This window comes from Argentina silus (genome assembly GCF_951799395.1).
Source record: "Argentina silus genome assembly, chromosome: 22".
Lineage (NCBI taxonomy): Eukaryota > Metazoa > Chordata > Actinopteri > Argentiniformes > Argentinidae > Argentina > Argentina silus.
Genome location: NC_139676.1, coordinates 442,647 through 465,232, shown reverse-complemented (window position 1 = coordinate 465,232; position 22,586 = coordinate 442,647). Strand labels below are relative to the sequence as shown.

General features: G+C 47.7%; 3 protein-coding genes across 4 annotated transcripts in view; all 3 read right to left on the bottom strand.

Annotated features, from left to right (window-relative positions):
• Positions 1-1,805, bottom strand: part of gaa2 (alpha glucosidase 2) — a 12,066-nt gene extending 10,261 nt beyond the window's left edge. The window contains exons 1-3 of the mRNA XM_083693392.1: positions 1,643-1,805; positions 776-1,345; positions 184-329 (exon numbers count right to left, since the gene is read on the bottom strand). Coding sequence (XP_083549518.1) covers positions 184-329; positions 776-1,345; positions 1,643-1,732 — 806 coding nt within the window. The 5' untranslated portion in view covers positions 1,733-1,805. The remainder of the gene's footprint in view (positions 1-183; positions 330-775; positions 1,346-1,642) is intronic.
• Positions 1,806-3,045: 1,240 nt separating this feature from the next.
• Positions 3,046-12,469, bottom strand: LOC310821835 (uncharacterized protein). Of its 2 annotated transcripts, none has more exons than XM_083694083.1 (10): positions 12,383-12,469; positions 11,322-11,468; positions 10,247-11,202; positions 9,914-10,103; positions 9,106-9,252; positions 6,760-7,772; positions 6,145-6,361; positions 5,117-5,847; positions 4,649-4,832; positions 3,046-4,523 (listed from the first exon to the last, which is right to left on the bottom strand). In XM_083694083.1, the coding sequence occupies exons 2-10, from the start codon at positions 11,446-11,448 to the stop codon at positions 3,850-3,852; spliced, it is 4,239 nt and encodes a 1,412-aa protein (XP_083550209.1). In that variant the 5' UTR covers positions 11,449-11,468; positions 12,383-12,469; the 3' UTR covers positions 3,046-3,849. The 2 variants fall into 2 exon arrangements, with proteins under 2 accessions (XP_083550209.1, XP_083550210.1); XM_083694084.1 differs by having other exon boundaries at positions 11,322-11,530; positions 12,383-12,458.
• A 1,162-nt stretch (positions 12,470-13,631) lies between these two features.
• Positions 13,632-21,483, bottom strand: LOC310821973 (uncharacterized protein; the record flags this gene model as incomplete). The annotated part of the gene is made up of 10 exons (XM_083694262.1): positions 13,632-15,381; positions 15,817-16,066; positions 16,406-17,142; positions 17,364-17,553; positions 17,972-18,744; positions 18,825-18,968; positions 19,082-19,277; positions 19,512-20,368; positions 20,475-20,604; positions 21,178-21,483. 10 exons carry the CDS (start codon positions 21,481-21,483, stop codon positions 14,699-14,701), a joined length of 4,266 nt encoding a protein of 1,421 aa, XP_083550388.1. The 3' UTR covers positions 13,632-14,698.
• Between the last annotated feature and the right edge of the window lie 1,103 nt (positions 21,484-22,586).

The window sequence follows — 22,586 nt, the reverse complement described above, 5'->3', positions numbered from 1 at the left end:
AACTTAAACACCTCTGGGGGGTGTGTGTGTGTGTAGGGGGAGGGGGGGGTTGCAGAAATACCACATCCCAAACAGTGATTGATTGATTGATTGATTGATTGATTGGTAAATAACGGTGGTTGTGTGTGTGATTGATTGATTGATTGGTAAATAACGGTGGTTGTGTGTGTGACTCATACATACAGCACCGCTCCAGTGGAGGTCCTCTTCACAATGAGGCCGAAGGGGTCCTTAGACAGCTCCACCGTGTAGGCGGGGCTCGCCGCCCTCTCAGTGGCGTTGGGGACGCTGATTGGCACCTCGAACCGCGAATCAGAGGGGTCGGTTATCTAGACACACATAAAGACACAGGCCAGTGATGACGGTCAGTCTGGGACTGGTTAGACCGACAGAGACCAGAGTGCGTTCAGCTCGGGTAGATGATCACATCAGTCATGTCATATTGATGCTATGTTTAACTGACCAACTGCCAAAGAATTCCAGAAGTGTTTTATGTGGTGTTTCCCTAGCAACGATACTCTGATTGGCTACAAAATGAAGCTTCAGAATTTATGCATTGTTGGTGAATAAAGTCACCCATGGCACTATAGAACGTTGACAATTTGGACGACTTCATTCACCCTCAGCATTAAATGAGTTAAACAAATGCAATCTAATGTTTTATTTTATTTTTTATCGTTCAGTAATCAATGAAAAGATGGATGGTCGGGCTTCACGACGCAACATCCTGTAACACCGCCCCGTGTGTCCTCCTCCTCCTCCTCGTCCTCCTCACCCTGACTCGTAGCCGTGTGTCCGTCTCGTGGAGCAGGTCCAGCTGCAGGGTGAGGATGTCCCTGGGGTAGTAGGTCCTCTCAGCCTTCACCAGCGTCCCCGACTGCCCCATGTCCGTGTCGTTGATAGACGCCAGGGAGTACGAGGGGAACCCCGGGGGGTAGAAACACCAGGGTATGCCGTTGCTCCCCGAGGGGGATGAGGAAGAGGAGGAGGAGGAGGAGGAGGCAGGGATGAAGCAGCAGTTCCTAGCCCAGCACAGCTCCTTGGTCACCACCACCCCTCTCTCGGGGTAGCAGTCGAACCTCCAGGCCTCCGGGACTGAGCTACAAGCCTGGGGCTCGGATGCAGCTCGACCCCCGTCTTCCACGCCCTTCCCTGGGGGGGAGGCGGCGGGCGGGGGGGGCCTGTGCGGGAGGGCGCTGGGCGTGTGGATCCAGAACAGGGTGGCGAGGAGCCAAACCCCAAAGACGAGGAGCAGGAGGGAGCCCAGGGTGATGAGGGCCGTGGAGGTGGAGCAGGACGGCCTCCGGGGCAGCAGGGGGCGCTCTGGCTCCTCTGGCTCCTTCACCTACGAGCACAATCACAAGTCAACAACGGGTGTGCAGAAAAGATATCGTCACAGCTGTAGGCTTGCTATCTTTGGTCATCTTTAATCAGATCTACACACCTTACAAAACTATTCAGAGAAGGAAGAGAGAGAGAGAGAGAGAGAGAGAGAGAGAGAGAGAGGAAGAGAAGAGAGAGAGAGAGACAGAGAGCTACCTGAATTTGTCCGATCATCAGAACACTCATTTTCCTTTTCCATTTCAAAAACTACTTTGAGCTTCAGCAGCGAGTTTTACCATCTCAACTCGGTTCCACTCACCTCCACCACCTCCTGTGCAGGAGGTTCCTCGGACAAGGCAGCGCTGGAGAACTGGACGTCCTCTGGGCTCAGCCGCTTGTAGGACACCATCCTGAGAGAGTCTCTGTGTGTGTGTGTGTGTGTGTGTGTGTGTGTGTGTGTGTGTGTGTGTGTAGGGGAGAAGTTTGCCCTTTAAAGAGCTGACCTCAGCTGTGAGGACAGGGAGGTAGCAGCAGGCAGGAGTTCTAGTCAAGGGAACAACAGGAGAGCCATGTTACTGACAGTGAAGCTGCAGCCTACAGCATTTCAAGGCATAACCACACAGCAGCAGGAAGTGGGAACCATCACATTGTCCTTGTTGTGCAGATTTAACTTTATGTTCCGATCATAACAGTTCTCGGTTGTCACTTCTGCTACAAATCGCGTCGCCTGCGTAGGAAGAAGTGTCATGGCTTCTCGTCAAACTGTCATTAAATGTCAAAGTTAAACTCAGCGAACGGGGCAGCCCGAATGGCACCGCTAGCTGCCCCTGCTTGTGTCGCTGACAGTCCTGTCAAGGCAAGCCAGGCTCCGTTCTGTGATCACTGAGAAATATGCAGCTTGCCGTTTCGAAAATCGCCTATCTGCAAAGATCCTAGATTAGCTCACCGCCCTTTAACCTTAGCCATCAAGCTAGCTAGTGGCTAACACTGCAGATAACTGTCCGGAGACGCCAGCTAGGACGGGGAGCTTCATGCTTATTTTTACTGGTTAGCTTTGTCGAATGATATATTACGGTAAACAGAAAGCGATATTTACAGCATGGAATTTGCTTACACAGTCTTGGCTTGGCAAAGGGTGTCGCGGGTAGGAACAGTGTGTATTCGGACTTGGCTCGGACGGCTTCTTTGTTGATGTCTCAGTCAAGGCAAGTTGGGTTGTTTACATGTGCTTCTTCTGTGTGTCTGCAGCTCGCACCCTGGCGCCCTACCGCCACCTGTTGAAACGGAGGTGAAACTACTCAACATATTCTAATGGTTCTGTGCGGAAAGAAGTACATTTTGTATTATGACTATACAATACAACATAGTATTTGTCCCCTCGGAATCTGTTGTTAAGCAAGTCAAAATGGAACTATAAATGAGTTTTAAAAAGACAAGTACAAAAACTTCCATGGACACTATTAAATCTATAAACTGTATTTATAAACGAAAAATGTATCTGATGTGAGGTCAATCGTGTGTATGTAAACAGTGTATGATGATTATGTAACAGATGTGAACAAAACTTCAATAAATATATTTATGGAGTTGCAAACAAAAACCCACACATTCATTACTTTTGCGCATGAAGAATCATATAGTTCAGTGTTTAGTAAACCATTGCAACTAGATCTGGTTCTCGATCAGAAATGCAAATGTCACAATTTAAGATTCAGTCTTTTATTCATCTTAATTGTAGGCCTACACATTGTACAATCTGTTAAATATTTTTCATGATACATCGTCTTCAGACCCCTCAACTGCAATCGAATACATTTATAAGTTTAATTAACTAACTATCACTGACGACAACACAGGACGGGGGTAACAGGGTAGGGGTTCCTGTTTATATACCTGATTATTCATATTGTGCATTTTTAAATATTAAACCATGATTACATTAAAAGCATAATCCTCCAAGCTCACTTAATCAATGTAAAACAGCCCTTTGGAAGCATACATCAGAGTGGAAGCAGAGATGTTGTAGGTTTTGGTGGAAGTCTTCTTCCTGTATTAGATATGATGCTACTGCTGTCTGGGACTTGGTCTCTCTCTCTCTTTGGAATAGATCTCAAATGAGAGTAAACCGTGACATTATACAGTACAGCGCCCTCCATAAGTATCGGAAAGAGGAAGCATTTTGTCTTCTTTTAGCTCTGTACTCCAAACAGCTTGGATTTTAAATTAAATAATTACTATGGGGTTAAAGTAGAGATTCTCATTTTTAATTCAAATGTTTTTTTTTCTGATTGGGTTCACCATCTAGAAAGTACAACATGTATTAAACATACTCCCCCTATAGCAAGAATCTTCCACTTTAGGTCCCGGAAAAACTCCCTAGTTGCTATGGCAGTATGTTTGGGGTCATTGTCTTACTGCACGATGAAGCGTCATCCAATGAATTTGGAGGCATTTGCTTGTACTCGACTCTGACCCCTATGGAGGGCGATGCATATATAACGTTAAGTACAAAGGAGACAAATAAGACTATTCGTCCACAACGTTGGTGTCACCATCCGATGTGGCTTTATCATTTATGGATAAATCATCTTCACTATGTACATTGTCAGCCAGGTCCTTCTCGACGTGGCATTTCCTCTGGTGCGTCCGGAGGTGCTGGGACCGGATGAAGCTCTTCCCGCATTGCGGGCAGACGTACGGTCTCTCCCCCGTGTGGTTCCTCTGATGTGCCGTAAGTTCTGCTGCTCGGGTGAAACCCTTCCCGCAGAACGGGCAGGAGAAGGGCTTCTCGTCTTTGTGCGTCCAGAGGTGCTGCTGCAAACGGTCTGTTTGGGCGAAACTTTTCCCGCACTCGGAGCACTGGTAAGGCTTCTCCCCCGTGTGTATCCGCATGTGTCTTTTCATGGCGCCGGAGTAACCAAACCTCTTTCCGCAGTGCGGGCAGGCATACGGCTTCTCTCCCGTGTGCACTTTGAGATGGTCTTTGAGGTGCCCGCTCTGAGTGAACTGTTTTCCACACACAGAGCATTTATAAGGCTTCTCACCTGTGTGGATTCTCATGTGTGTTTGCAGTGCCGACAACTTTAGACAATCTCTCCCACACACCGTGCAGGAAAAAGTGTTCTTTGATGAGTGATTCTCCTGGTGTTGTTCGAGGACGTCTGATGTGGGACTGCCCCCTTCGTTGTCAAAACTCTCTCCTGAGTGAACAAGAAAGCACGGGTTATGAGCAAACAGCCAATGCATGAATGTCAAATCACCGATCCCTGCTGCATGCCAAGAGTAACTGTGAGACTCATGTTAATTGAAATTAAGCCACACTTACTGATTGGAGATTGACAATCATCGTCTTCTAATACTTCTGGATTGGCCAAACCACCATCTTCTTCCTCCTCCTCCATGTTCTCAAGGTCTTCAGGTACCTGTGTTGTAATCCTGTCACAGTCAGGCCTCAACGAGGGTATGTGTATGGGTTTGGTAGGGCTGGGAATGGAGGGGTCCACTGGGACCTGTAAAATCAGCACAAAACAGAAAACATAGCAAATGTTAGAAATAACTACTAGTGTGGCAGCAGCACCACGGCCTGGGGTGGTCCAGTGGTCTAGCACCACGGCCTACAGTGCACACATATGCCCATGTCGGCATGGGTTTGAATCCGGCTGCTGACATACCCTCTCCTCCTTACTTCCTGTCTTTCTCTACCGTCTCTGTCCAAAAATAAGAAATAACTACTACAACTACATATAGGAGTGCAAGAATGTGAACACATTCAATGAGGGATAAGTCCATCTACCTTTCCAGTGTCATCACCAGCAGCAGCTAGAAGTGGGCCAGCATCAAGCCTGTCTTTGACGTGAGTTTGACGATGTCTTCCCAGACTGCCTGACTGGGAGAAACTCTTCCCACAGTCATCGCACTGGTAGGGTTTTTCTCCGGTATGCGTTCTCTGATGGCTCCTCAGGTACGTCGCTGCGGTGAATCCCTTCCCGCAGACATCGCAGATGTGATGCTTCTCTCCTGTGTGAATCAGCTGGTGTTTCTTGAAAGCGGTGCACCTGGAGAAGGTCATTCCACAGGTGGAACAAGAGAAGGGCCTCTCTCCCGTGTGTGTTCGTTCGTGTTCTCTCAATCGGCCGGTATGAGTGAAGGCCTTGCCGCACACGGAGCAGGCGTGGGGCTTTTCCCCGGTGTGTCCCAGCATGTGCCTTTTCACAGCACTTTGGTGAGCAAACGTCTTCCCGCAGTCTGGGCAGGGATGTGGCTTTACTCCTGAGTGCACTTTCTGATGGTCTTTCAAGTGTCCCTTCTCGCGGAAATGCTTCCCGCACACAGGGCAGGGGTAGGGCTTCTCTCCTGTGTGTGTCTTCATATGGGTTTGCAGTTTAAATAAGTTGGAGAATGCTTTTCCACACTCGAAGCAGTGTTGAGGGCCCTTTGCTTTGTGGTTCTCCTGGTGTTGTTCAGGGTCTCCCGATGTAGAGGGACTCTCCTCCTCGCTATCAGACTGATGGTCGGGACTTTCCTCTGTGAAAAAAAGAAAAGAAAAAAAAAGTATGACTCATCAATACGTGGTAGCTTGACAATAAATGTCCCCATTCATTCAAATACTGACGCAGGGGGCGCTTAGTGGCGTAGCACACTAATGCGCATACCACATAATCGCAAGGTTCCTGGTTCGATTCCGACCCTCGACCTATCTTGCATCCCTCCTCTCTCTCTCCCATCCTTCCTGTCAATCTCTACTGTCTCTATCCCTATAAAGCAGAAATGCCCTAAAAAACTAAACAAAACAAAAAACATTGAGGATCGATCACCGCTTACTTGTTTCAAATGAATCCCAATCGACTTCTTCTCCGTCGGAATTGATCAGACCACCGACTTCCTCCACCTCCTCCTCAACTTTAACTGTCAGCCCGGGCGTCTGGTCAAGGTCTCTGAGGTCGTCGGACAGCGCCCCCTGGTCCTGCGCCGTGTTTCTGTCTCCATGTTTACCATCAGGGCCCGGGAACTCTGTGGAGTCGGGTGCAGAATCGGAAGCCTGAAGACATAAAAAAGGAGAGATTAAGATCTGGGGGAGAAAAGCGTTCATCTTTAAAACACAACGCATGGTCAGATAAAGTAACAACGACTTCAACGTGCGCACTTTGAACATGGGTGTCAAACCTCAGACCGAGGAGGCTGCAGTGTCTGCTGGTTTACATTTCAAACCTCAGACCGAGGAGGCTGCAGTGTCTGCTGGTTTACATTTCTCCCTCACTTGTATCGACGAGCTAGAGACTCCCACACAGCTGGTTTCTCTGGCTAACGTCTTCGCAATTAACAGAACAGAACAGAACGGACCAGAACTGGACTCTGCAGCCCTGCTGTACTTGCGTTTGACACCCGTTGTCACAATCACAACACGTGGTCGATAGCCTCGAAGCCATTTCCGCCTACCTTTTCTAGATAATCAAGAAAGGAAGCATCTTGCTGTGACGAAACACCACCGCCAGCTGCTTGATTCAGGCTCAGCGCGTGACAGACTCCAGTTGAGGCACGTTGGTGTCTGCCGAGATTTTCTATGAGAGAAAACCTGGTTCCGCAACCAGAGCACTGGTAAGGTTTCTCCCCCGTGTGCACTCTCTGATGTTTCTTCAGCTTCGACGCGATGCTGAAACTCTTCCCACACTCTGGACATTCGTGAGGATTTCCGTCACCGTGGCTACTTCTCCGGTGATCCTGGAGCTTTGTCGAGGTGGAGAAGCTCTCGTCACACTGGGAACAGCGGTAGAAGTTCACTCCGGTGTGTGTTTGCATGTGGATCTTCAAGGACACTAATTGGGCGAATCCCTTGTCGCACTCGGTGCAGCGGTAAGGTGTTTCCCCCGTGTGGAGCCGTTCGTGTTTCACCAGGGTCCCCGACAGAGCGAAGCTCCTGTCACAGAACGAGCACCGGTAAGGTTTCTCCCCAGTGTGCACTCTCTCGTGACTCTTCAACTTGGACGATGTCGAGAAACTCATCTCGCAGTGGGGGCACGAGTGAGACTTCTCTCCAGTGTGTGTAAGCTGGTGTGATTTCAAGTGTGCCAGTTGGGAAAAGCTTTTCCCACACTCGGAGCAGCTGTACGGCTTCTCCCCTGTATGTAACAACTGGTGCCTCTTCAAGTCTCCCAGGTGAGTGAACCTGCTGCCACAGTCCTGGCAGGGGTACGGTTTCTCGCCACTGTGCACCTTCTGGTGTGTTTTAAGGTTCGCAGCTTGAGAGAACTGTTTCCCGCACACCAGACACGGGAAGGGCTTCTCTCCTGTGTGTGATCTGTGATGTAACATCAGTTTATAAGCACTGGATAGTTCCTTCCCACACACTGAGCACAGGTGAGGGCCCTTCGCTTTGTGGTTCTCCTGTAGTTCAGGCTCTCCTGATGTAGAGGGACTCTCCTCACTGCTGGAGTGATGGTCAGGACTCTCTTCTGCGTGAAGAAGACAGCATGAGTTAGATACTGAAGTCTAAATTAAATCAATTTCTTTAAAGAAGAAGATGATGAGTAAGTACTTTATTGATCCCCAAGGGGAAACTATTATTTTTTTGCACCCCCTGAAACAACACACGTGCACACCCCCAGGGAGAACAGATGTCTGGGCTCTGGGCACAGCGTCAGGCCCCCCTGGAGCAGTTAGGGGCTAATTGCTCAAGGTCACAACGGCAGTGGTAGGAGCCTTAGATATGATGCCAGCAACCCTCCAGTCACCAGCTCACATCCGGCTCCCTCCCGGGGTGGGGGATCGAACCAGTGACCTTCCAGTCACCAGCTCACATCCGGCTCCCTCCCGGGGAGGGGATCGAACCAGCGACCTACCGATTGCTGGCCGGCCTCTCTCCCAAACTACACTGTCACAACACCGTAACATCTCTGAACCGTGAGCCGCAGTTTAACAACTCACGGTGAACTATGAGACATGCTAGATCGCATGCAAAAGCAGCATGTCTGCGAAGCGAGGCTCGCTTGAAGCAGCGTCGTTTTACGCCTCGAGTCCATTTTCCTCAGCAGTGAGACCGCTGCCAAGGCGTAGATGCAGAGAGATAAGCACATACTATCAAACAGAAATGTACAAAATAATCTCAATCATCCTGAAACTAAGTTAGAAAATGGCAAAAATCACCCTGCACACATTGAAAGGTTCGGTTTTGCATTTTAGACTTAATATAAATATTATTATAATATAGTTTAATATTATAATATAGTGTGGAGGTGCGGTAAACAATGAGACAAGGAGGCGAAGGCAAGTCGAGTCTGTTTACTCTCCACATAAAAATACAACTGACAACAACACTGAGCGGGGGCAACACGTTACCCGGAACCCCTTTACATATAACTCCCGCCCACTCTCTTAAAGGCACAGATGCCCCGGTGAATGTCTCTCTCTCTCCTCCCTTGTAGGTCACTACAATAGTATAATATAGTTTAATATTATAATACTACAATATAGTATACTATTATACTATAGTATAATGTTATAATATGATAATATAGTATAACATTATAATATAGTTTAATATTATAATATAGAAGAAATAAACATTGTTGACAATTGTTGATGTCATGCAGGTATAGGCTACTTCAAATAATTAGTTGTTGAGGTTGAGAATATAGCCTGCTCTTATGAAGTGTAGCCATGTATTTTTAAATAGCCACCCTTTATGAAGAACAGCCTATTTAGTCTTCAGATAAACGCTTGTGGCAGCTCTCCTCCTCACGCTGCCAGCTGCTGTCACCATGTCACTGATACTGTCACTCAACTTACTCAGCTTTAAAGAATCCCAATCTACTCCCTCTCCGTTGGGATGAGCGAAACCACCAACGTTCTCTTCTTCGTCTTCCTCCTCCTCTTCTTCCTCCTCCTCTTCCTCCTCCTCCTCGCCTTCCCTCTCTTCAGACTTAATTTGGTCTACTGTAAAGAAGAAAGAAGCATTAAAAAAGACAATAACTCAAATTAGGTCAATAAATCATTCACGCTTCATGAATACCTCCCATAACTACAATGCAAGCATTGTGTTTCACTTCCGCCAACATTGTTTGCTTAGCAAGCTAAACCAGAAGCATCGAAACGCGAGCCACTTTAGCCGTGGTTAACACACAGAAATGCTTGAAATAGACTTGAAACCTAAACAGCTGCATCAGCAGGACAGGGTCGCTTCCCAGACATGCTGCTTCAGGAGTCAGTGCAGTGGGTTCGGGTTAGCCCTACAGCTAAGGTTAGCCCTCACCCTAACCTAACCTGAGGGTTAGCCCTAAAGCTGGACCACTGGACCACCCCAGGCCATGGCTCCGCCACCATGTTAACATTTTAGAGCATATTGATATATTGATTGATTGATTTTTAGTAATGACAGAGTAACTATCTTTGACGCCATAGTTGTGAAAAGCGAAAGCATGAATGTTCCTCAGTTAATTCTGCATTTTAGCGGCAGTTTTAGAGGCTTTTTTTTGCCTGAATAAACGCAAGTCGGTTTTGATAACGCAATCTGGCTCAGTTTTAACCGCGGCTGAAAAACAATTAAACGCAATGCTTGTAGTACAGGCTCAGCTTGCCAGTCAATCTCTAGACTTACCAAAGAAGGGATCCTCTTCTTCCTCTTTAATGACAACATCCAGATCTGATCTGTGACTACTGTCCTCCAGTGTTACTGAATCCACCTTCAGATCCTGTGGCTTGTGCTGGGGACAGCCAGAAGCCAGTGACTCAGACGGTTTGGGTTCAACATGGCGGGTGGGGGACAGGCCGGCTTGGTCATTAGAGTCCTAGGACAAAGAAAAGACGGGAAAAGTAATGACGACAAAATCTATCGTCATCTAAAGCTTGGCCAACGTGATCGGCACCATAATCAGATAACTGTACTCGCATACAGCGTTGACACAGCATACAGCAGTTTAGGTAAACAAACCTCATCGAGAGGGGAGGCCCCTTGTTCCTGGAGTAACTCGTCAGCAGACTGACTCACGCCGCCAGCAGCGGCAGCGGCGCCGTTTCTGGCATGCGTCCGTTTGTGGTTCCGTAACGTCCCTGATAAGGAGAAGCTCCTCCCACAGTCGGAGCACTGGTAAGGCTTCTCCCCGCTGTGAACCTTCAGGTGTCTCTTCAGATCCCCGGACGTCGTGAACTTCTTGTCACACTGGGTGCACTTGTAAGGTTTCTCCCCGGTGTGCGTGCGCATGTGCGTGGTCAGGTTGTACTGCTGTGCGAACGTCTTGCCGCATTCGGCGCAGTGGTACGGGGTGACGCCGGTGTGGAGCCGTTCGTGCCGGATCAGAGTTCCGATCAGGGCGAACCTCTTCTCGCAGTACGAGCACTGAAAGGGCCTCTCCCCGGTGTGCATCCGCTGGTGGTCCCTCAGCTCCGCTGCGGAAAAACAGCCCTTCCCGCAGTCCAAGCACGGAAAACGCCTCCTGGTGTTGTTCGTCTGCTTCACCTCAGAATGCGTCGTCTGGTGCAACTTCAGGTGAGACTGACGAGAGAAGCTCTTCCCGCAGTCGGGGCAGGTGTACGGCTTCTCTCCGGTGTGAGTCCGACGGTGCAGTTTAAACTCCCCCTGGCTGACGAACCTCTTCCCACAGTCTGTGCAATGGTAAGGCTTCTCGCCCGTGTGCAGCCTCTGGTGTATTTTGAGGGCTCCTTTCTCACCGAACCGCTTCCCGCATACGGGGCACGGGTGTGGCTTCTCTCCCGTGTGAGTTCTCATGTGTCTTTGAAGTTTGTACGGATTCGGGAACGGTTTTCTGCACACCGAGCAGCAGTGAGAGGTCTTTGCTGTGTCCTTCTCCTGTTGTTGTTTTTGTTGTTCAGGTTCTCCTGGTGTAGAACTACCCCCATCACTGTCGGAGGAATGTCTAGAACTCTCTCCTGTGTGCATAAGACCACCAGTTACTCTAAAGCAAAAGCAAATTGATCAGGAAGTAACACACACACACACACACACACACACACCATGTGAGACTTTACACCGTTCTTTGTCAACGTACCAAGATTAGGAGAATCAACTCCATCAGACAGAATCAAACAAGCAACATCTTCTTCCTCCTCCTCCTCTTTAATTTCAACAGTCAGGCCATGCGTGTGTTTTAACTCCCCAGGTTTCTCTGACATCATCTCAGACTCTGGACCGGGTGCTGGGGGTGGGGGGGGTTACACTGGTTACACTCTGAATCCAGTTACTCTCTGGGGCTGCATTCTTCAAAATCCCAGAGAGAGAGATTAAATTAAAGCCAAAGTCTTTCTGCATACCATCAGAGAATATGGATGGAATGCATTTTCACACGGAAACGGCACTTGATTTGTGACATGATTTGAAGCTGTAACACATCATGAATTGTTTATAAAGTCATGACATTAAAACCATACAATGAATTGATAAAGGTATTACTGATATTAATATAGGTACCTACATATTTATTTTTATTTATTTTTTTAAAGTCAGAATTCAACATTTATGCTTCATAATTTGAAATGTGTGGAAAACCTGGTCATCCACTTCACTCTAGGGTACAAGAAGTGGACATTAAAGGTCAAACTTACTTTCAGCCTCTTAAGCCGAAATTCTGCTTTATTTTGATTATTCATTACTTCATCTCCTTGTCAGTGTAGTATGTTATTCTGAACTATGATCTGAGCATTAGTCTAACGGGGCATTCGGCCGAAGAGGTTAATCTCAGTGAATGAGACAGCATTAGCTAGCCAACCACCACCAGGCCTAATCTCGGTCATCATTAGCTGTTGGCGAGGCCAGCCGAGCAGGATTACTGTCAGAGCACATGGTCCAATCGCTGAAACCGACCTGGCAAACCACTTGTCAAATTGTCTACAACCGCCGTGTTAAAAATGAGTTTGGTGTGGTGCAGATAACCTGAAACACCGATGGTCCGTAATAAGGTTGCAGCACACAGACTGTGAAGCTCGGCTAGCAGAGGTTGTGCTAGCTAGCTAACATGCACAGTCAGTGGGCAAAGATAGTAGCATGAGTTAGCTTTGGTTTAGCTATGCTACATGCTGAAAGCCTCAAACAATAAGCATATGCCTTTCTTACCTAAGTCTTCTTGGCTTTATAACATCGCCTAACAGGTCGGTAGGAATACTAAGGAACAGGACAGTGAGTTGTGATGTGTCTCCCTTCCTCAAACAACTGTCTAGCCTGCTTCTTCTGCGCTAGCTGTTTAGCACTCCGTCCTGCTGACAGATCAGGGCACTACCGCCACCTACTGCTTCTGGAACTACTGGTTCCCGTTCACAAATACTGTACAGGCCATATTATTTTTATTGAAGAAATAGTTTGCATTTTTTTGGTTGGGAAAAAAAACTAGCTGCGCGAAAGGAGGAATGGACACGCCGGGGAAGATGGAGCAGTGGGCTGCGTCGCTCATTTCCTCTTGTATTTGTGTTTTCTTTACCACCGGCCCCGCAGCCCGCAGATCGACCGGTCCACCGGGACATTCTCCCAGTGCTCCAGATGGCCAGTCCGTTACTGCTGCTGGGCGGGGATTGTCTGAGTGGTACGTGAGCTTTGTCCTATTGATTGGATTAGATCAGATCGAGTCTTTATTGTCTAAGGATACCAGCTGATGCCGACCTCCTTGTCCTCATCACCAGGACTGAACACCGGACCTGGGGGGACCGGGTTTTCTCCGCTGCAGCCCCCGCTCTTTGGAGCACTCTCTCAAACCACATAAAACAAATCCAGCACGCTCTCCTCTTTCAAACGATCTTTTTATGACCCAACTATTATTTTTATTGTTGTTTTACTGACTGTGCTTTTGTTTGACTTTTTATTGATGGAATGTAGTGTCTTTGAGTACTGAAAAAACACTACACAAAATAAATGCATTATTATTATTTTGTATTCATTGTGTAGGAATTGTGTATAGTATAGCCTATATAATACATTAGACAACTAGGCTACTTGAACTTTCAGGTAATTTCAATAGCACGATGCACTTCATACAAAGAAAAATAACGCCAGTCATATACGCAACTCTGATAACGACCAACCAGACCAACCATTTCAGCCATTATAATACGTGTAGTCCTGATCGTGACCAATAATGAGCGCGTCACAGTGCCCAACATTCCACACAATTAGAAACTAGAGTTTTGGGTCAGAGTTTATTAAACCGATCGACTTCGATTTAGTCAAATCTCTCTGGATCAGGGGAGGCTGGGAGAGGGGATATCGGTGGAAAGGCTCCTTGCATGCATGGGACAGAATGAGGACTGGTATCAAATACAGGCTTTACCCCCTCTGAACTACAACCCCAGGAAAAAGACAACGCGGCCCTGTTAAGTTTTTAATGAATGTTCGGAAAAGTGAACTGTACAAGAAAACAGGTAGGAAAGGAAACAGCCACACAAACTGCGACGTGCAGAACGGTTAACACTCCATGCTATTTGTAGTGTTAACTTATTGTGTGACAAATATACATTTACTGTTCGACACACACACACACACACACGGCATTTATGAGTTGTGAACTTGTGAATAAGTCTTCTTCCCTTCCTCATTTGGTTTCTGAACTTCTGACAGAGACAGAATTACAGATCAACTGTTTGCAAGACAATTATTACCCATGACACAGGTCTTAATTAAATAAAGGGGCAAAAGGAAGGAACACATTCAGGACCACTGCATGATCGACTTCACGCCTCAGGCTAATACAGCTATGAATTACATCTGGATTTTTAGTACAACTAGACACTGACATTATCACAATTCAGTCAGGACAGTTACATCGGTTTAATCATTGTTGATGATGGCAATACATTTAAGTTTGGTGTAATTGGATGGCTCCTCTCTGTACAGCTCCCTGCCTAAGGTTCAAAACATATAAGATGGTGGAGTGTTGCATGATCGACTGCTTTAGCCTTGTCCCTGCACATGTTGTGTTAATCAGCTGGCCGTCAACTGGACTTGAAGTGTCCCACCTGACCTACGGCTTCATGCGTGTGTGCGTGTGTGTGTGTGTGTGTGTGTGTGTGTGTGTGTCAGTGAAACAGGAGACCAGGGGATGCAGCAGAGGACGTTCCATGATGTAATCACATGAATGAATCAACCCGAATCAAACGAAATGAATGAACCGGAATTAAACAAAATGAATCAACCCGAATCAAACAAAATGAATCAAACTGAATCAAACAAAATGAATCAAACAAAAGCACTCTCAGCCATGCTCACATGATACAGATAAAAAGATAAAACTCTTTGGAAGCACAAATCCGACTGCAAGTGTCTCCCTGCTCTACGTTAGACAGGCAGACAGACAGACAGACAGACAGACAGGCAGACAGACAGACAGATAAAGACAGACAGATAAAGACAGACAGACAGATAAAGACAGACAGACATGAAACACTAATCATTGCTTGCGTCCACCCTGCTGATATCAGCTGCAGAGGAAGCCTCATCATCGGTCGTAGACACGTCTTCCTCACTCTTAACGCTTTCAGACTTCTCGGTTAGGTGTGTCCGCTGGTGCTTCCGTAGGCTGTGGCGCCGGGCGAAGCCCCGCCCACACTCGCCGCAGCCGTGCGGCTTGTCTCCTTTGTGCGTCCTCTGGTGCTTCGAGAGGTCGATCCTACTCGCGAAAGCCTTCCCGCACACGGAGCACGCGTAGGGCTTGTCCCCGGCGTGCCGGCGCAGGTGTTCCTTCAGGCGTCCCGCCAGGGAGAAGCCCTTCCCACACACGGAGCAGGAGTGGGGCTTCTCTCCCGAGTGCCCCAGCATGTGCCGTCTCATGGCGCTCGAGTGGGCGAAGCGCTTGCCGCAGTCCGGGCAGGGGAAGGGCTTCTCCCCCGTGTGGACCTTCTGGTGGTCTTTGAGGTGTCCGTTCTGTGAGAACTGCTTCCCGCACACGCAGCACTTGAAAGGCTTCTCCCCGGTGTGCGTCCTCATGTGCTTGATCAGCGCCGACTGCTTCTGGCAGTCCTTGCCGCAGACGGAGCAGCAGTAGGAACTCTTCGCTTTGAGGTTCCCGTGGCGTCGCTCGGGAAGTCCTCCGCTCTCCTCGGTCGCGGAGCGGAGGCCGGGACTCGCCGCTGCGTTAATAAGATAGATTTAAGAGTTAAATAAAAGCAACGCACTTCATGTCGATGTTGTGTAGCGTTAAGCATTAATTAAGTGTTCTAGGCTTTTTTTGTTTATTTTATAGTAGTTTTCCGTTAGCTACATAAAAGTAGCAGGGAATAACATGATTATCGAGAGCCCCCTTTGGCCTCCATGTTGTGGTGTTGGTGGCTATATCACATGTAAACAGAAGTGATAGCTACATGATTCTTTCACATATTTCGGACACACAATTCTAGATCTAGAACTTGCTTTTGCATTCTAAAACTTGCTTTTGCATTCCAGAACTTGCTTTTGCATTCTAGGACTTGCTTTTTTTCGACATACTTAAGAGTATTTGATTTGATTTGAACTGAAGAGAAAAACAGGGTTTCAACCAAAGTCTGACCCATTCAACCGCAACTTACTAAAATAAGAAAAATCCCAATCCACTTCTACGCCTTCAGCATTGATAAAACCGCCGACTTCCTCTTCCTGTTCTTCCGATGCAGCGTCCAGCCTCTGTGTTTGCCGTAGGTCATCGACCTCTTCAGACAGCATCTCCAGACCCCGCGGTGCTGCACTCTGGTCGCTATGGTTACTGGGAGAATCCGGCGACTGTTTGGGTTCGGGTTCAGCGGGACAGGAGAGGGACGGGCCGGATGGGTTACCAGAACCCTAAAGAGAAAAAGGAGAAAAAACGCACAAGAAGGAGACAGTGACTGTCTGGTGACTATTCATCCACTGCACAGCCTGTCATACTTTCATACTTTGTGTTCCTGTACTTTGTTACGTGTTGGCATTGTCCTTTGTGTTGTGATTATGTGTCACTGGTGGCTGCAACACTGTCATTTCCCCTCAGGGATCAATAAAGTACCTAACTACCTACCTACCTATCTACCTATCTATCTACCTATCTATCTACCTACCTACCTACCTACCTACCCACACACCTATCTATCTATCTATCTATCTATCTATCAAAGTTGACATGTCATGGAGTGGGCTATAACTCACCTTGTGAGTGTCCTCGGTAAGTTGCTCAGGGTTAGGGGTAGGGTTATCAGCATCAAGCCTGCCTCTGGAGTGAGTTTGTCGATGTCTTCCCAGACTGCCTGACTGGGAGAAACTCTTCCCACAGTCCTCGCACTGGTAGGGTTTCTCTCCGGTATGCGTCCTCTGATGGCTCCTCAGATACGTCGCTTCGGAGAATCCCTTCCCGCAGACATCGCAGATGTGCCGCTTCTCTCCGGTGTGAGTCAGCTGGTGTTTCTTGAAAGCGGTGGCTCTGGAGAAGGTCATTCCACAGACGAGACAGGAATGAGGCCTCTCTCCCGTGTGCGATCGCTCGTGTTCTCTCAGACCTCCGAGACGGGAAAAACTCTTGTCACACACGGAACAGGTGTGGGGCTTCTCTCCCGTGTGCATCTGCAAATGCCTTTTTAAGGCTGCCATGAAAGAAAAGGTGTTTCCACAGTCCGGGCAGGTGTACGGTTTTTCGCCCGTGTGCGTTTTCGTGTGCTCCCGGAGATGAGCGTTCTCACGGAATCTCTTCCCGCACACGGAGCAGGGGTACGGCTTCTCGCCGCTGTGCGTCTTCATGTGCTTTTGTAGTCTGGATAAAACGGAGAACTCTTTCCCACACTCGAGGCAGCGGTGAGGGCTCCTTGCTTTGCGGTTCTCCTGGTGTTGTTCAGGGTCCCCTGACGTAGAGGGACTCTCCTCACTAGCAGACTGACGGTCAGGACTCTCCTCTGTGAAAACAAGCAGTTTGTAGAAGAAGACAATACATTTCTGTGTCAGTGTGTCAATACTTTTTCCACTGTCAATCGTGGAACTCCAATTGAACGCTGGTAGTTGCAGTATATATATATATTGCAGCATATGTATATATATATATATATATATATATAAAATAAAGAAAGAGCATCTTGGGTGCATAGATTCAATAACTGAGCATTCTACTGCCACTTACTACATCGAAGAGAATTACAGTTGCCTTCCTCTCTGTCAGAGTTGATCGAACCGCCAACTTTCCCCACTTCAACTTTAACTGTCGGCCCAAGCGTCTGGATAAGGTCTCTGACGTCCTGCAGGATGCTTGGGTCACTGTGGTTACTGTCAGAGCCCAGCAATTCCCCAGGTTTGGATGCAGCCTTAGAATCCTGAGACAAAGGAAAACATCAAAGCGATGGGATTGTAATTAATGTAATTCATCATAACACACAACGTAAAAATCGATCATGTAGAACCTGGGTGTCAAAACTCCTGATTGGCTAGGGAGCCCACACACGTTTTCCTAACTCACCAACTGCCAAAGAATTCCGGAACATTCACCACCTAGAGTGCCAAGTGTTCTATGTGGTGTTTACCCAACAACAATACTTTGATTGGCTACAAAATCAAGCACCATAATTTATGCCTTTTTTGTGAACTTACATTTGGTGACTTTATTCACCCTCAGCACTAAATAAGTGACTCTAATACGCAGTTAAAATAAACAACATTGCACACTGCGGCCTCCTAGGAATTTAGCATCCCTTGTACTTAAACCCTACATTTGACAAATACATTCACACCTACCGTCTTTAACGAATCTTTGTTGCACAATCTCTGGTGCTCTTCCAGCTCTTTGCATGTTGGAAAGCTCTCATCACACTGGGAACAATGGTAGAAGTTCTCCCCAGTGTGCCTGCGCATGTGTCTCTTTAAGGACGGTAGCTGAGAGAATCCCTTGTCGCACTCGGTGCAGCGGTAAGGTGTTTCCCCCGTGTGGAGCCGTTCGTGTTTCACCAGGGTCCCCGACAGAGCGAAGCTCCTGTCACAGAACGAGCACCAGTAAGGTTTCTCCCCAGTGTGCACTCTCTCGTGACTCCTAAGCCTTGAAGCTGTAGGGAAACTCTTCGCACAGAGGCCACAGGAGTGAGACTTCTCTCCAGTGTGTGTAAGCTGGTGTGATTTCAGGTGCGACGGTTGGGCGAAGCTTTTCCCACACTTGGAGCAGCTGTACGGCATCTCTCCTGTATGTAACAACTGGTGCCTCTTCAAGTCTCCCAGGTGAGTGAACCTGCTGCCACAGTCCTGGCAGGGGTACGGTTTCTCACCACTGTGCACCTTCTGGTGTGTTTTAAGGTTCGCAGCTTGAGAGAACTGTTTCCCGCACACCAGACACGGGAAGGGCTTCTCTCCTGTGTGTGATCTGTGATGTAACATCAGTTTATAAGCGCTGGATAGTTCCTTCCCACACACTGAACACAGGTGAGGGCCCTTTGGTTTGTGGTTCTCCTGGCGTTCGGGTTTCCTTGACACAAGGGGACTCTCCTCACTGCCAGAGTGATGATGGTCAGGATTCTCTCCTGTGTGAATAAGCATGAGTTAGATGAAAAAAAGTCGAAATTAATTAATGTTCTTTAGATCCTATTCACCCCACACTTACTATGTTCAACGGAATCCCAATCAATTTCTTCTCCATCAGAATTAATAAAACCACCAACGTCCTTCTCCTCCTCTCCATCCTCCTTCTCTCCATCCTCCTTCTCCTCCTCTCCATCCTCCTGTTCTTCACGTTTACATTTTTCTGCTGTGTGAAAGAGGCAAAAACAGAGACAATAAGGAACTACAAGTCAGTTGAAGAACTACAAGTCACAATGTCAATAAATCGTTCATGCTTCACAAATAAGCCTCCAGACTTACTATAGAAGGGATCCTCCTCTTCCTCTTTCACTGCAACATCTCGTCCCAGTCTGTGACCAGTGTCCTCCATTTTCACTAAAGCCACCTTCAGATCCTGTAGCTTGTGCCGGTCTCTATGGCAACAGTCCGGGCCTAGTGACTCAGACGGTTTGGGTTCACCACTGGATAAGGACCGACTGGATCGGTCAATATAAGCCTAGGATTAAGAGTCAATGATTAGAGAATAGGAAGACATCAACTGTTTTTTTTTTGCATTTTGGCACTGTCACTTTTGCATTTCACTGTATACTTGTATGCACGTGACAAATAAAGAATCTTGAATCTTGAATCTTGTTTGGTAAAGCTTAGCGATTTTGGGACCGCCCCGACAAATGAATAAACAGAATAAATGAATTGAATAAACAACATGTAGTTCACGATATAAATCTACCTCATCACCGAGGGGCGTGGCCCCTTGTTGCCCGAGTGGTTTGCCAGCAGCCCGACTCACGCCAGCAGCAGTGCCTTTTCTGGCATGTGTACGTTTGTGATTCCATAATATTTTGGACGAAGAGAAGCTCATCCCACAGTCGGGGCACTGGAAAGTCTTCTGCGCGGCTAGTTTCTGCCTCAACCCGGAATGCGTCCGTAAGTGGGACTTCAAGTGTCCAAGTCGAGAGAACCTCTTCCCGCAGAAAGAGCAGTGGTAGGGCTTTTCTCCCGTGTGTATCCGACGGTGGATCTTCATGTTTCCGAGACTAATGAAACTCTTCCCGCAGTCCGGGCACGAGTACGGCTTCTCTCCGGTGTGCAAACGCTGGTGGGTGCTGAGGTGGCCCCTCTCACGGAACGTCGCCCCGCACACCGAGCAGGGGTACGGCTTCTCCCCCGAGTGGATCTTCTGGTGCCTTAGCAGCCTGGAGCGGCTACGGAACCGCTTCCCGCACAGGGAGCAAAGGTGGGGCCTCTTTCCAGTGTGCGTGTACTGGTGCGAAGTCAGCTGCCCTTGGCTGACGAACCTCATCTCACAGTCCGGGCACGGGTAAGGCTTTTCACCGGTGTGCAGCCTCTGGTGGACGTTGAGGTGTCCCACCTCGCGGAATCCCTTCCCGCACACAGAGCAGGGGTAAGGCTTCTCTCCAGAGTGTGTCCTCATGTGGATTTTAAGGCTTGATGGGAGAGGGCATACTTTTCCACATTCCAGGCAGCGGTAAGGAGGACCCTTTGCTTTGTGATTCTCCCGGTGTTCAGGATGTCCAGATGTAGACGGACCCTCTCCGTCACTGGCGTGTGAGTCACAGTGCTCTGCTGACAGGAAAAGGAAGCTAGTCAACACGGCAAATAAATACCATTTTATGTAACTGATCATTGCCACCATTCTAGGTCAAAACACTACACATAGGAGAATACCAACCAGATTCCTCTCCATTGAGCGTTTGATGGGTGTTGTTCTCAGAGACGGCCTCGAACCCCTTCAGTGTCTCCTGGTCAGCCTGGTTACTGTCAGGACCCAGAGACTCTCTGGGTTTAGGGTCTTCAGGAGCCTACATGAAAGAGGTACAGCAGAATAATCAGTAGACTGGAAGCGAAACACACGTCAAGTTGTTGCAAACAGTCGCCCCGCAATTCGAGTTGCTCCAACCGAGTCTCGAACTTACGACCTCTGACCTGCCAACACTCGTGACCGTCTCCTCAAACACCCGATGTTAACCAGCTACGCTATCGAAAAGCTAGCAATTCGACAGTGCGGGGAGGTGGGGGGGTATTTGAACTCGAGGAGTTTTACCATCTCAGAATCAGAATCTGAATTCTTTAATTTGCACATACAGGAAATTGACTTGGTGAGGTTGGTGCATGGACATAAAAAACTATATATAGGCAAAATGTTAACAAGAAATTACAAAATAGCAAAATATTAACAAAATAGCAAAAACAAATTTACAAAAAATTGTTGATGTCGATGGCCGGAATCGAACCAGGGACCTTGCGATGACATGGTATGCGCCTTAGTGTGCTACGCCACTGAGTGCCCCGTCTGTTGAGTTTGAACTGATACAACATTGTTGACTTGAAATGTAATCGACCTCAAACTTTCTGTAATCGCCCCAATGACTTGCCTCTGGCTGTGGTTGACCACCGGGCGGCGCCGTGGCATAGTGTGCATGCGTCATCTGGTGCGACCTCAGGGGCCACAGGCGACTGAAACCCCTCCCACAGACAGGGCAGCGGCACGGCTTCTCCCCAGTATGCGTTCGGTAATGAAGTCTCAGCGATCCCCGGCTAGCGAACCTCCTCCCGCAGTCTGGGCACGGGTACGGCTTCTCGCCGGTGTGAGTCCTCAGGTGGAGCTTCAGAGTCGCTTTCTCGAGGAATCGCTTCCCACACACGGAGCAGGAGTGAGGCCTCTCTCCTGTGTGCGTCATCCGGTGTCTTTTAAAACTTGATAAGGCATGGAATTCTTTCCCACACTCGAGGCAGCGGTGAGGGCGCTTTGCTTTGTGGTTCTCCTGGTGTTGGGGGGCGTCTCCTGGTGTGGGGGGAGGCTCCTCCCCACTAGAGCTGCGGTCAGGACTCTCTCCTGTGGGAAATGGACGGATAATTAACTCACCAACTGCCAAAGCGTTCCGGAACACTCACCACCGAGAGTGTTCCAAGTGTTCTATGTGGTGTTTACCTAGCAACAACACTCTGATTGGCTACAGAATTAAGCATCATCATGTATGCATTGTTGTTGAATAAAGTCACCCTTGGAACTCTAGAATGTTGACAATTTGGGCGACTTTATTCACCCTCGGCCCTGAATGAGTTAAAAAAATAAATAATAATAACACACAAATATATACTCACACAAATATATATATATATATTTTTTTATTTTTTTATTTGTGTGTATATATTTATATATTTTAATATCTTATTATTATATTTATATATATTCGAATATGTATATACTATAATAATAATAATAATAATAATAATATACATGAAATAAAACTCAACCATTTTCACTCAGAGAACATGCCTAGTTAGTACCTACCAGTATTCAAACCCCAACCAATGTCTTCCTCTTTGACTATAATATCCATTTGTTTTATTTCACTGCTTGAAATCATCTCTCGGTTCTGCATTGTGTCACCAAGGTTACAGTCGGGACGCAGGGTGAGCTTGGGTTCAGTAGAGCGGCATAGAGGTGGGTTGAATTGGTCATATGAATCCTAATAATAAAAAAAAAACAATAAACAATAACAGCTACACTATTTACTCATTTTAAATTCGCAATGAGACTTTTAGTAAGTGTCCAGAAAACTCACAGCAGGACTCTGACAAGTCCAGGCTTTTCCTCAAACGTACTTCTCTCATCCATCGCGAATCGTCCCGTCTGTACATGTCAGACAGTGACGCTCCGTCGCGCTGCTAGAAGCGACTACTGCCTCGCTACGTGAACCAGCCCGTTAGCCCGTTAGCCGACCCGGCTACAGACATGTCTGCTAAAACTCTTATCCCAATTTCCAAACCTCCCGACTCT

What these genes read in the sequence shown, in the direction of transcription:
- LOC310821835 (XM_083694083.1), bottom strand. Translation starts at nt 11,448, where the DNA reads ATGATGTCAGAGAAACCTGGGGAGTTAAAACACACGCATGGCCTGACT. An exon ending in AGTTGATTCTCCTAATCTTG is followed by an intron (nt 11,203 to 11,321) that starts GTACGTTGACAA and finishes TTATGCACACAG; the next exon opens with GAGAGAGTTCTAGACATTCC. An exon ending in CTGGTGATGACACTGGAAAG is followed by an intron (nt 4,833 to 5,116) that starts GTAGATGGACTT and finishes CTGATTTTACAG; the next exon opens with GTCCCAGTGGACCCCTCCAT.